Source organism: Calypte anna, chromosome 6 (genome assembly GCF_003957555.1).
Source record: "Calypte anna isolate BGI_N300 chromosome 6, bCalAnn1_v1.p, whole genome shotgun sequence".
In the NCBI taxonomy this organism is placed as follows: Eukaryota; Metazoa; Chordata; class Aves; order Apodiformes; family Trochilidae; genus Calypte; species Calypte anna.
In genome coordinates, this window is record NC_044252.1 from 24,558,141 (window position 1) to 24,573,346 (window position 15,206).

Here is a 15,206-nt window from a genome sequence, read left to right on the forward strand (position 1 = left end):
AGAACACAGCAACCTGGCTCTTACACCCCCAGACACTTTGATTTTGACAGGTTTAGACACCTAGAGTAGCATTCTTCTCAGGGAATGGCAGCTATTTCTAAAGAGGAGGCAAGAAATGTCACCGAACACAAGAATGGGGGAGACATCTTGTAAGAGAAACTTCTGACAAAATTAATGTTTCAGTGGTAAAAGAGAATTGCAAATGCTAACACAGAGCAAAAGTTAAGGGCCTGTGCCATGCAATATTTTAGCCTTTTCTGTTTAGCTCATGCTCCATGATAATATGCTTTTAGGAGAAATGCATTCAGACTGTCCCAGACACATTTCTTGGCTCATATGGTGGAGATGGAAAGTTGTTGGTAGTTACCAATGAGATAGCTGACTGCCAAAGTACACAGGAGAGTTTAAAATCCTTCCTAAGCAGAGGGGGACTTTGTTCAGGATACTTTGTTGTGAAGTGTAAATTTGGATGACATCTCAAACCCTAATATCCACTGCTTTCTAGTTTAAGCTTTATTTGATCACAAGGAAAGTCAGAGAAAATATTCACTGTACTCACTGCAAAGATATCCATCTTATTTTTGTAGTCTTTAATTGATTGAGGAATATGTCCTTCTCTCTGCAAATAAATCCACTGAGGACAAATCAGGAATTTATGCAAAGAGATCCAGATAAATCTATGATTTGTCTTCCACATTTACTATGGAGTAAACCAGTTCACTCCTGAGCAGCTTAGGTATCAGGGAGAGTTCCAGCTTTTGAAGGATGACTGGAATCCTGTAACTTATCAACAGTAAAAACATGTTAGTAATATGCATCACTGGAAGAGCCAGACCAGGAAGCCCTCTCCAACATTGCCTGATAAGAGAAGACTAGAAAATGTTTTAAGACTTTGCCCAGGTGCCTTGGTATTCTAGGTACTCCTTCAGCATCCACAACCTTCCATGGCTCCATGACTAAATGTTCTCTCTTAATTCAATCTTTCTACTACTTGAGAAACAGACAAATTCACTGCTTTTTATCCATTTCCATCTATTCTGAATGTTGATCTGTGAAACATTCCTGATGTGGGAATATATTCACCACTATCCAGGACTCAGCAACTCCAAAGCAACTAACCAGTAATGAAGATCAGTGACACGAAGCCATCCCATTTACTAGCTACTCACAAATCTGTTTTTGTCCTGTTGCTAGTGTTTCTTTGTTGAAGTCAGTGTCAGGAATCTTTCTTTACCAAGGGAAGTATATCCTCAGCCATTTCTGGCATAAGATTATAATTAGAGTAACTAACAGATGTGATTCTGCAGAACAAACACTAAACATGGTTAGGAAAAAATAGTATTCACAATCAGGGAAAAAATCACGGCACAGGTTTAGAGCACTATGGGAATTAATTTACCACTCTAACTATGTTAGCAAAGGACTGTCAGGCTAAGTTGCTTACTTGTTTTTTCCACAACAGTGATTATTTCCTTCTGCGAAAACAGAAATTAAAGTCTTAGAACAACTTTGTGATTCAGCTACTCTTGGCCAGATGCTCAGACCCAGTTGATCAGCAAGTAGAGCACGCCTGCTAACCCCAGGTGAGGCTTTGGCCTTATCTGCAGTCACAGCAGCACCTAAATTACCTTTCATTAAGAGTAGTTTCTCTGTAAACCAGGATAGCAGAATAAAAGCAAAGGAAAAGAAAGTTTTAAATATCAGGAGCTCTCTAAATTTTTGCCAACACATTAGAAAACCTCCTAGATTCTTTCATCCACACTTTTAAAAAAGGTTTGCATAAATTACAAACTTTACTCAAAATCAATTGTTATCTATCTACATAAACGCATATCTCATAAATGTAACAGTTTGATTTTTTGATTTGGATCTAGAGAAACTGTCACCTAGACCTCCTCTGAGCCAGCTTTGTCATTCCCTGGAGGGCCAGTGGGTAGCCACTTAGTTTCCAATGCCCTGTAGGAATCCATCCACCTTTTTAATTCTTACATTCTGAATTCCTCAGAAAGCATTACCTGAATAAATATACCTCCCAAGTCAACTAACTTGAATCAGGCCATATTGGGACAATCTCCTCTAACTCAAACCACTGAAGCCCATTAATTAACTATCTTTAAGGACCTGTATATTCTTTGCAAATCTAAACTCTGTATATCATTAAGTTTCTACACCTTCCAAAAGCACTTCAAGTTGTATTTGAACAATCCTAGATTTAATTTCTACCAGTCACTCTTCCTGCTGACTACGGCGATGAATGTGATAAAGAAAAGTTTATCACGTGGTTAAGAATTGTAGGGGATTAATTGTTGTACTGGAATGTTGATATGAAACCAGGCAAAAAAATTCACACTTCCTGCTGACTTCACTGGCTCGCCTTTGATTCTGTTCCAAAATCAAAGTGAAACACCAGAGACACCCAAATGTACAAATGGAAATGTGAGATAAGCTTCATGTGAACTTCTTCCAACCAGAAAAATCAGTCTAAGACTGTGCTCTCATCCCAGCTTGACTCGGACAGGGCCTGAAGCTTCAAAAATAAACAAATTGATCACATTTGACAAGACAAAAATTTGCCTGGTGCTCTCCAAAATTTACACAACAGGATTAAAAACATAAATGACAATTTTTAACCCTGCAAATCTATCTCCATCAATAAAAATAAACTGCAGGGTTTATTCATCATTACCTGCACCCTTGTTTGAGACAGATTGTTTTCAGAAAGACTCCAGATTTTTCTTGATCCCAAGGAGAAAAAAAATGTAGGGAGAATGTGTGCTCAGGTACAACATTGCTAGCTAGATCCTCAGCAAGTGTGAATCAATATGCCACTCAAGTTACACTGATTTACAACTACTAAGGGACTCCTATTTTTGTCCTTGTACACCTTTTACATTATGTATATAAACACAATAAACAACAGGCACAGACAGAGCATAATCAGGGGGGAGAGGCAGAGTTACTGGTTTTCTAGCAGGGAAAGCCAATACTAAGATTGTTGAGAGATGTTTTCAAATAATGCTGCCAGGGAGCTGGGGTAACACCATACTCTGCTGATACTTCTGCTTCTTCTCACCTAAAGCTGCAGTTGTTCTGCTCAGGTTCTGACACAAGCCCTAGGATCAGGTGTTTATTCTTATTTGGACTAAGTTCAGCAGTTTTTAGTCCTTGTATTCCCATTTCAAGATCTTTTATTTTATTGTACAGATTTGTGGTTAGTTCAGCAGTTTTTAGTCCTTGTATTCCCATTTCAGGATCTTTTATTTTATTGTACAGATTTGTAGTTGATTCCACACCATTCTCCTTTCTCTCCTACTTTCTCCCTGACTTGTTTTGACAAGTTCACCCTTTCAAATTTCATCTCTTTATTGAATTTTTACACTTGGTTAACTCTCAAAAGAGATATTCCAAACTAAGTATAAATAAGCAAATGCAAAACCTTTTTGTTAAAAAAAACAAACAACAAACTAAACCAAAAAATAAAAAAAAACCAAGAACAAAACACACCCACAGAAAAAAATCAAACAACAAAAAAACAAACAAAAAAAAGCAAACCACCTCCCACTCAATGCCCTCCTAAAAAATCCAAGAAAAATTAATTGCCAATTACCCTCAAAACTTGAAAAAAGGTATCATTCTCAGTTCAGCACACTTCACCCTATCCCTCCATTGGTAGCAACGTATCTACTTTGTTGCAGAGGAGAAAGGTTTGTGCATCCATTGGAGGGTCATGACTACTTCATCAAGGACAAAGAGACTGATTTAGTACTTAGAAGGTGGCTCTAGTAGCTAAAAAACCTGAATATACCAAGCTGGTCATTTAACTAGAGTAATCGACCATATGCAGATTCTTTGCCTGTCTCAGTTTCAAACCACTATGACCTTTAGTGCTACCAAATGTTTCCTGGCAAAAAAAAGCTGTGATATGTTCCAAGGTTTCTGCTTCCAGCTACCCACCATAGTTCTCTGCCAGAGACCAATTCTCCCTGGAACAAAGGACAAAACAGGACATGCACTTACTGAAAATCCAACCCATTGTTTTATATTGCCAACGAGCTGAGCTGAGGACCTTCTGACTCCTGAGCAGAAGTTTCATCCCAATAACTGGTTTGCAAGACCAGTCACCCCTGGCTGAAGATTTGACACCACCACTATATCTACCTTACTAGTTTTATCACTGCCTAAACAGAAAAGCTTCAGTTGTGCTGCCTCACAACTAAGTAAGATCAAATGAAGAGAATCAGGTAGTAGAACTCAGGAGATTAATAGCAATTTGTTATTCCTTATGACTTTACTGACTGCTCAGGAGGCCAGCTTCATCTACCTGTTTATTGGTTTCCACCTTAAGAGCTGTAATAAAGCTTCCTAATTTGTTAAGCACTCAAGAAGTCTTTTTCAGAAATGTGTCATCACTATGCCAAATGTTCTTATTACAGCCTAAGAACACAAACAAGACCAATCAAGGCATTTAGAGCATGGGACTTTCTCTGCCTGCTGGGAGCTGAACATCCCTCAGAAGCATCACCTGAATATAGCCCTTCAAACATCAATTGCAGTGCTTCATCTCAATGACCTTAAATTCTTAAAGCCTCATAACAGTAATATTTTGTGCTGAAATTGGCACTGTCCTGTTGGAATCCCTTGTTCTCATTTGGCATGTCCTGAGAAATGGAAAGGCTCATGCTCCCAGACTTGCTGCCATGGGCAGGTAAGTGAAATTGAGAGCAGAAAGAATAATCAGAGATCAAAAATTGTAAGAGATGGTGATAATATGTTCTTTCACTTTTACTAATCTTGCATATCTTGAAGTGGAAAGCCCTTTAAAACTTTATGGTTTCTATTGCAACTGTTTCGTCTTTTTGAAGATTCGTCTTCCAAAAAATTCTCTTTCATGCTAAGTTTCAGTGAGTTAAAACAGCAATTACAGTAACATTTTAGGACAGTTTTAAGTTTTCAGTGATGAAATACACATTTTAAGTAACACCACTGAATTTGAGGGTACTTTTATTTTTAAAGGGACTAATTAACTGCAACATTAATACCTATACACTGCCAATGGTAAGAATCTGCCTTTTAGGTTGCAGCAAAGCTGCTGTTTACAGAGGAAACAATATGCAATGATGAGGTCTATGGCAGCCAGGCTTTCAGTGTGATGCCTGCCTGAGGCAATCCAGTGTTGTGGAAAAGAAATCCATGGAGAAAGATGTGCTAAGGCAGTGGAGCTCAAAGATAAATCTTGAGAAAGCACAGGTGTGAGGAGAAAAGGCCAGTGAGTGGCTTAGGGTGCCAGTGAGAATATACAGCCAATTAGGAGAATATTTTATAGGTATAGTTAAGAAGGCTCCTAGAATGGAGAAAAGCACTTCAAGAGGGAAAGCAGAGAGTGACAGGAACAGATGAAAGTGAAGGACAGTGACAGATTGAGCAATAACGGTGAAGGTTGGTCATTAAAAGGTTTGAAATGTGAGAGAAATTAGGTATTTTCAAAGGTAGTACCTAAGGCAAAGTATCTCTGGTCTGTTTAAACTGTAAACCTATGAGCAAGGTGGTATTTATGCACTGTGTGAAACAACAGCAGTTAGATTCTGTGAGCCAGGAACTTTCATCCAATGTCATGTTCCCACTAAAAAAAAAAATGCAGGAAGAAAGAAAAGTTCTGTATACACTCATCAGTGGCTATCTCCTATTCTTCCTTACTGTGTTCTTGGCTCCTTTCCAAGCTTGTTAATCCCACCTTTTTGCCTTGCTGGAAAGGCCTCTGCTCTGACATTCTTGCTTTGGAACAGTCAAACCCTTGATATTAAGTGAGTGAATCACTAAAGTAAAATTTCCATTATGATGATGTGTGATGCAAGAGAGGGCAGTCCAGAATACAAAAGGATTTGGAAGCTGAGGTACTTACGACCATCCACAGTCTTTGCCTCCAGGTGTACAAGGTCAGGCTCTCTACCAGACTCCATCATAGACCTGCAAAGGAAAGATCAAGACAAAGGCATTAAAACCAACATATAACATGAATGTCTGAGATATGAATTCCAAAGGAGATCCTGTTCAGCTGGACTTAAACTCATACTCACAGGAGCTGATAATTTTTAAGCTATTTTTGTGCTTCCCCTATATAAACTTGAAAATTTGAGAGAAATACTACCATTTTATCTAAACAATGCCCTTGTACGTGAGTTCTTTATTTCTAGCCCCTTACTTCACTTTTCACCTGGAGACTTGTTTCTGTTCTTGTTGGCACTGACATTTTGATGTGTGTCCTCATTTGGTCAGAAGGATGCATTTCAGTCCTGGGTGGGATACAAAAGTCTTTAATTGATGGGATAATTGTGTTTGCCAGCATACGAATTATAGCTGTTCCTTTTTATTGGACATTTTATGCACATTTGCTTAATTGACCCTCTTAATGATCAATATTCCATCATTAATTAAGAGATTTTAAAAACTTGTGAGACATTTTATAACTTCTGATCCAATAAAAACAATGTTCCATTAATAAAAGAAATATCAGATTGACTCAGAAAATGACTATTTGTTCACTCTGAATTATCAAGCAGCAACATAAAGACATTGAGTGCTGCAAGTAAGGGGTTTAGGGCTCAGGCATTGCTTTCATTGTTGAGGTTGCCCTGGACCAGCACTGCTGGCCCCAAGAGCTCTCTGAGACAGCCCAAGTAGTCAGTGATTTGATGGACAGTCTGAATTATTGCAGTATTGACTGCAAGTAGGTACCAGCCCCCTTATACAGCAGTCTTCTTTCCAGTCTTGGTCCCATTATCCAAGTCATAATCCTAGATTAAGGCTAAGGGTTAAATAACAGTTTCTTGTTAGCTGCCTGACCTCCAAGTTAATAGATGCATATGGGAAGAGAAGCATTCATTTCCAATGATAGACAAATTAGATGCTGTTCTGTTCAAAGCCTCATTATTTTTCAGGAAATCAAAAGTGAGGTTCAAACAGTGATTTAGACCTTAATTCAGTTCCTACTGACTGCAATCAGAGGCAGCTCCAGCCTTTAATCATCATGCACATTAACTAGTAACCATTATGAAAATGTTATCTATAACAAGACTATTTGTGCCCTGATTAACGTGCTTGACAAAGTCTGTAATGCTTCTCTAGATAGAAAAGTTTTGGAATTTTTTTTTCTCTGTTGTGGACTGGAAAGCTTCAGAAAAGACTCTGAGCCAGCATTACTTTCATCTATGGCAAGGTCTTTTTCTCCTAAACATTCAGCTTTCATTTAAAAATTCTTATCTTCCTGATAACTGATACCAAGTGGAAGGGAAGGGAATACCTACCTAGGGCATTTTTCCTTTATCTGCTTTCATCAGCAGATCTAGGACTGAAATGCTGGGCCTGCTGGTTATAATTCAGTTCAAGATACATAGATGCCAATGACAAGCAGTTCTAAAAATCTGCAGAAGAGAAAGCTGCACAAGACTAAGCTTGTCATTTGGCACATTTTCTTTTTATTCCTGTTTATTCAAGCAGGCTTTAAGCACACCTGGAACTGGGCTATGGCAGTAGACACAAGGACAGATTTGTCAGTGCATTCCTTCTCCTGATTTGATGCAGCCCCACAGGGATGTGAACTCTCCAAAGAAACAAGGATTATTCCATGGATTTGAACTTTGTCTCTTCAGCAACACGCAAAAGTGTTATTCATCCAGCAACAAACTTGTTGCCCTAATTAAAGCCTGGAGCCTACAGTCACGTTCTTTTTGAGCTTACTCTTCACATTGCTATTCTGACCCCAAGAATTGCATCTTCTTGGGCAAAGATATTTAATTCAGGATGAGAAACTCAGTGATGGATGTGACGTGATTGTCACCGTTGTTTTCACTTGCGATATGAGCCATAATTTACACAAAATTTTAAATGTCTTAAGAGCAGCATATATATGTCTGGACCTACCAAGTCCTGAAAGTTAGAAGGCTGAAGATGTAATGACCTGCATATTACTTAGACTCACACTGCAATAGCCAAGTATTGGGATTTACAGAAGCTTCAGCTCAAGGTAGAATTAAGCCATCAGTTGTCTCAAGAATGCACAAAACAAGGATGGCTGAAACAGGAGTGGTGATAAACATTATTCACCTCCTCAAGGGCTTCCTTTCTTTTGACATCTCCTAACCCCTGCAAATTAAAAATGTGATGACAAGTGAAGATGTCATCTAAGTTCCAAAGAAGCTAAAAGAATTCCTAAAGTCAAACGGGACATCTGAGGTAGAGGCAAGAACCATATTCAGGTCTTCCTATCTGCTAGATCTTCCTTTGAGCTTAGAAAATACAAATGCCACTGCACAGATATATAATAAGCTCGATTTACTTGTGACAGCACAAGGTCACAGTCAGACCCATGGCATTAAATAACATGAACAATCAAAGGACAGGCAAAATACAAATACATATCCACTCAAATCAATATTAGCTCTGCACAGGTGACATGAAGAAACATATCACTTCAGTCTGGATTCTGCTGAGAGCTTACCAATCAGAATTTTATTTTTTTTTATTGTCACATTTTCTTGTATCATGCTGCGTTGTTCCATGGGTGCCCCATGATATTTCTCTGTACATCCCTCCATACTAACTGAAAAGCCACACAAAATAATCTTCATGTAATCATCATATATATTTTAACTCTGCCCTAATGACATTCAGCTCTCTTCACAGGCAAGTGAGGAGAAACATTCAGTTTTGTCCTTGAAGAGATTTATAGGTGACTTAATGAAAAACTTTATCCTAGAAAGGGCTCTTTCTCTCCATTGACTATGAGATGCCTGTCCACCTACACTACAGACACCCACATGTGACCACTTAAAGGTCCCAAAGCAGGTAACAACAGACCTGCAAAATATCTATAACTTATATTTAAAAACACAAATTACAGATAAGCTATGGACTATAAGTAAAGGGAAAAGAGAATGTCCTGGGCTGCCTTCTGTCTGAGAGACTAACCTTTTTATATAGCTTACATCAGCTTTATTATTTACTTTTTGCTATGTACAAGCCTAGGAGACATTCAGAAATGCAATATTGACCACAATGAGCATGCACAGGAGATAAATACTGTGCACTTGGTTGCACTGCATCTGAGAACACACACTCTAGGAAGACAGACATATCCTTTTACATGCATAGGACAATCAGTTCTTAAAGCATCTACTGGAAACAACACATTAGGAACTGTGTCATACACATCAGAAATTTCCATTTTTTAGCATGTTAGCCAGATCAATCACAACACTACTGAGCATACAGCTACACTATTAATGAGTTTTCTTGGCTTTTTTCTTTTGGTTGGGGAAAAAAAGGACCATACTTAGAAAATGAGCAAGACAATGTACTTCTACAAGCCTGAATATTACTAAGTAACATCCTTAAGCCCATGGCACCAGTAGGAAACAAAATGAATAAACTTAACAGATTACAAAGAAATTCCACTTCTGACTGATGACTGGATTGGAAAGTTCTTATACAAAACCAAAAGTGATCAATAAATACAAACTTCACACACTGAAGAAGGAAACTGCATGCTAAATTTGCTCTAGATAACACCAAAGCTTTGAACTCAGTGTTTCTAAATTGACACAGCAGCTCACTCTACTCATTGTCTTTTGCACACATGGTCAGTACAACCTGGTCAATGTACACTTCACAACTTAAACAAAAAAAAGTGTTGTGCATCCAATAGCTCACAAACCAAGTACCTTGCAGAGAACAGGGGCACAGGTCAACAACACTCTAGGACACACTCAGTTACTGATTTCTCTCAGAAATACTCTAAAAATAAACAGCAGTCCTAAATTTTGCAATGCCTCATTCAAAGCCCTATTCATGGCTACTGTTAGCTATGCCAGCAGCACTTTCTCCTCATATTTCTCAATTCTATTCTTCCCTTTCAGTATCTGTTCTCAAAGACCAATAGCTCCTGCATCCACAAACTTTTCTTCTTGCTCCAGTCTATGTTTTCACTTTATGGTAAAATGCCAGCATGTCCTTTGTCCTTTCCTTTAATCTCAGACTTTCTGTAAGACTCCCTGAAACTTCAGTACACCAGGGATATGCTTGCAACATTTTCTGCTGAATGATGCTGATTATATTTTTGCAATTAGCTTTTTGTGTATTGTTGGTATAATTGTATGGATGTTTTGAAAAAAGAAAAAGGAAAAAAGAAAACAAGACAAAAAGAATCTTTTGGGAAAATGGGGATGTGAAAAAGCCAAGGGGAGTGGCAAGGCAATGATCTCACTGCCTTTACACAGAAGATGCTCGCAGTGTGAAAAATGTAGGACCCCCATAGTCTTATTGTAAATTTGCTTCCTAAAATTCTAATCACCATCGAGGCTGCACTTGAGAGCTCCAATAATCAGCATCAGGGCAGTAATTGCTCTGAATGCAGATTCTACACCCATCGTGAGAAGCAGCAAAGGGAAAAGACCCCAGATCATCCTCTGGTTTAGAACTAGGCTGAAATAAACAAAAGGAGTCTGGCACTGTCCATTGCACAACAAATGCTAATTGGCATCTTTCTGTAGTGACCAGCCCCTTGCCACCTCTCTGTCTGAAACATTTCTAAAGCCTTGGCTTCCTTGGCCTGTTAGCTCTTCAGAGCCAAGGAAATTGAATAGAGACCCTGGGGTTTCCACCTCCTCTATTTTTTTTCACTTCTAGGAACAAAAGTAATTTTTTATGGATGCTGGAAACAGATAAGGCTTGCAAGGCAGTACACTAATAACTGCAAAAAAAGCATCATTGTGAAGATAGCTAAAGCTTCCACTTGGTGCACTTAATTTCAAACTACCATTTTTCATAAACAAAAACTCAAAGAACCAGACAATAAGTGATCCACCTCCAGGGTTTGAGCATTCTGGACCATATCTTTGGATGTCTTTGATTTTGGATACTTGGCTTCAGACACAGTCATACCATATCTGGGACTGCACACACAGGAGACTTCCTGGCAAAATTTTCATATTGATGCCTTGAATCATACATGTTCACAACAGACAAGATCAAAGATATTATAAGCTAAGCAATAAAAGGAATCCTTACGATAGAGAATATTCAATAAAAATGGCCCAGAATTAGACTGGAAGAGAAAAAAATGCTACTATGCCCTTTTCAGATAGAACCAGAGCAAATATGGTTTATGGTTTGGTTTTGTTTTTATGGGGATAGAGATGCTATGCAGCTTTCCCATGTGTCAGAGGAAATTAACAAGGAATCCTACGACCATCCCTCCTTTTTGGAGGAAAGAGGTATGATTTCTTCATGCAGCAAAGGATGGCAGGTAACTGACAGACATCAGCACAACTCTACTAAGGTGTCCAATATCAAAAAGAAAAGTGACACATCACTTGGAAAATCCAGTTTCATCCCTCCTGACTAAAAATGACTGTTTGCCTATGTGCCCTCTCTTCCCCTTCTTGAAACCTGTCCCAGCTCTTTTTCTGGACATTACACTCTAGTTGTATTCTGCAAATTACTTTGTGCTTATATGTTATGTATTTTGAGCTGTCTCCTGACCTTCAGCATTCCTTCTTCCCAGCCCTAATCTGAGCACACCTCCATCTTCACATATACCTTGCTACACAAAAAGACTAATTAGCTTCAACAGACACATGGAAGAGAGAACATACTACGAGAGATCCTAATGCCAAAGCTGCCCTGTGAACATAAATATTCTAACAAGCTTTATCCTGTCACAATAAAGCTATAAAGTTTCTCTGTTCAACACACGATAATGGCTTTGTAATTCAATTACTGGTAGAATTTGCCTTCAGGGATTTATTTTCTTTTAGCCCCAGTACTCATGTGAATCCCTTATCGTAAATCTTGCCAATGCAAAATCATCTCACTCACTGGCTCTGGGACACATCCTGCCACTTCATGTTAAAAAATTGACAGCTTATTCTAACTTAGTGAATGGCAGAGTTTTATTTTTGTTTTAAAAGACAGAATGAAAACAACAGCAGTTATGATGTTCATGCAGGCATCAGTTGCATCAATTTTTTGGTTCCACAGATGCTTCTATAACACTCTAAATCTTAATTGCCTTTCATAAAAATAGTAACACGTAGTACTGAACAGGGAGCTTTTTGTCCAAAGACACAATAGTACTTGGCAATCAACCTTTAAGTAACCTTCCCTGCATGCTGGTGATTTGTTCAAGACCCATGGAAAAGTACAAGACCAGCAGACCAAGTTAGAAATAGCAGTTAAGAAAAACTTTTGTTCTCAGCTTTACAGATAAATTCCACTGATCAGTCAAGAGCACAAGGACTTCATTGATTTGACCAAGATCACATAGCCGTTATATGGCAAAGACAAAAATAGAGCCTGAGACTTCTCCAGGCTCTTTTTTCTTTTACAACTATGTTGACTCTAGGAGAACCTCAGAGATACCCTGCTTCTTTTTTGCTTGCAGCAGTCAATGAGTTTGTCCCAGGGAGTTTAAAGTAGGAGGGAATTCTTGAGTTTTCTTTAGTTCAGTCCCTATAATGTGAAGTTTTACAGATTTTTACTATTCCTTGAGCATACTTTAAAAATTGCTCTCTAGCATCTTTCCACCATCTTATTCTCATGAAATGTTTAAGAAACTAAAGGTGAGATTCCAGACAGGCATAAATCAGCAAATACTTTTCTTTATATCTGGTCAATAAACTTGCTACAACAATCATCTAGTTAGATTTTCCCTGCTATATCTCTGCACTGTTCTTTCCCACATTATCCAATCAGATGAAATGATGTAATTTTGCGCTATACAGCTGGCAGCTACTGGGCCAAATCCTCCATGATAATCTGATTTCTCTGTTTGTCACATTTTCTCTAGAACTGCTGGAAAAACAGCAGTGCAGTGAGTAAAGCCCAGCTTCTCCTAATTGTGCCACCTCACAACTCTGACCCAGAAAAAAGGTGGCTGTTCCTGATAACATTAAAATAGGTGAGTAGGTAAATGGGGATAGTGTTGTGATTTCCAGGTCACAAAGAGTCACTTCTACTCACTTTTTGTAACCATAGACTGGGATTACCCACAGCTTTCCATCCCATAACATCCACTGCTTCGAGGACAGTAGCAAACCAAGCCATCTCCCCCACTGCAGTGACACTACAGATCTCTATGGGAATCTCCAGAGAGTAAACTTGGCTAAAACTATGACATAGCTGGATGTGACTTCTCAGGGAGGTAGGCATCTATTTCTGGTAACAGTGGGTGGGAGGAATGGCTCGAAATGAGAAGCTGAACTAAGTGGATAAAATTCAGTTACCAGTATTATATCCTGATTTTAAGTTGGTCCTAGTTGGTATTAGGATCTCTTTTCATATATTGCAGGAACCTAAAGATGTTATATTGGCTTGAAGGGAGGGGAGGAGGAAGGTACTCTCTAGTTAAATCCCAAATTCAGCTCCCTGACATAAAGGACCCAGCCTACCTGATATATTGCTTCTCTGCTGACAAACTTTAATAGGATCACAGTTTCCCACTGTGTGAAGATCCATGTCTCTGTCACCTTGTAGTGCTGTGGCCCAGTCAGTATGCTCGGGAGGAGGTCAGGAAGTCATTTACAGCAAGATTGCAAACTCAACTCTGGTAACACAGAGTGCTGCTCATTAAATATACAACAGAAAACAGTGGTGAAACCTTTCCAAAACAGACTGGGACAAGTCCCCAGGGGACCCACATAGCTCCGGAGGCTTTTGCTACTGAGCAACCCTCAGATCAAGCTTTTGAACCTGGTTTATGGATGCCTGCTCACTTTTGGAGACCTTTAACATGGAGAAGCAGATGCTGTGAGAAAAGTTGGAGTTCATGGGAGCTTGCTTTATAAAGTAACTCTGGGTGTTTTTAAAAAATTAATCAGCTGAACTGGGCAAACCAGAACACAGCAATCTAGGCATAATCAGAATAAGGCCTCTCAGTCCCCAAAGGCTTATTCAGGTGAATTTACCTCTTCTCCCTGTTCACAGCTGGAGGACAAGACTACAAGGTGAGGAAGGAGGCAGAATCAGGTAGATGAATAAGATTCTATTCAGTTAAGATTTTTAGGATGATAGTCCAGTTACTACATTTTTAGAGTCCCCATCATAAACAAGAGTGGAGAATACTTCTTCTCTCACATTGTGGAATTCTGTCAAACTCAAGATTTGTGTCTGAAGAGTTATATTTTGATCTGACAAATCTTGATTTGGTTATAAATAACAAGTTCTTTTAAGACACTACTGGGACCAAAAGATCTGATTATTTTAGACTCAGAGGACCAGAGTGATACCAACTTCTCCTGTGTGACTTTGGGAAATTTTCACAGCCTTATCCAGGGAAGATAGATGTATTTTGGAACTCTGTTTCTTAAGAATGAAAACTTATCATGAATACAAATACTCTAAATGAGCTTTTAACAGTAACAGAAAGAGGATGCTGCTTGTCTTTTTTCTTTCTTTGTTGACCCACATGGAGCTGGGAAGTTTATATCTCTAGAAGCCAACTGGGAACAAAATCCTCATCCTCAAGATAAATCTGAGAGATTTCAGACTTCCTTTGTAGCAAAAGGTAGAGCCACACCAGTGTCCTGCTCTCTGAGAAGTGTAAGCAGAGGTTTTCACTAAATCCTTTGAAATGTCAGTGGGATCTTCAGTAAACACTGAGTGTGCTTCCTTACAGTCTGGGTGGGCAGGGTGTAACACTGACCTTTCTGGTGAGGAAATGGTAAATATCAGGGGAACTGAATGGTGGCAAATTGCTCTAATGTGTGTTAATGTCACCATCACCAACCTTAGCAGCAGCATGGTAATAACCAAGGAAGGGCAAAGTTGCAGATACTCTCTTCACTCTGGTCCCCGGCAGTGTGGATTTCCTGCAACCCATCTGTATCTTTAGGCTGGCAAGCATGAAGATGCCTTAAACTATTAGCAATATAACAGCAGCCTATAGAGGCTCAGAACTTCAGTCTGACTTTTTCCCAAAGAGAAACTTCAACTGGAAGCAAATACCTGGTGTTAAATTCAGAAAAGAAAAGAAAAAAAAAACCAAACAAACAGATTTGAATCAAGCAACATCCAGACACTTGCTATTTCCCATCAGTCAGTTGCTTAATTCAGATCTGGGTCCCTCTGCCATATGCCCCTCTGGCATGTGCCCATCTCCACCATATTTAAGCTATGAAATGACAGAGACACAGCAACATCTCTTACCAAGCTGA

The 15,206-nt window shown here is 39.0% G+C and overlaps 1 protein-coding gene across 1 annotated transcript in view; it reads right to left on the bottom strand.

Annotated features, from left to right (window-relative positions):
• The window catches only part of LOC103525241 (VPS10 domain-containing receptor SorCS1), a 283,259-nt gene that overhangs the window by 79,255 nt on the left and 188,798 nt on the right, over nt 1-15,206 (bottom strand). The window contains exon 6 of the mRNA XM_030453113.1: nt 5,900-5,964. Coding sequence (XP_030308973.1) covers nt 5,900-5,964 — 65 coding nt within the window. The remainder of the gene's footprint in view (nt 1-5,899; nt 5,965-15,206) is intronic.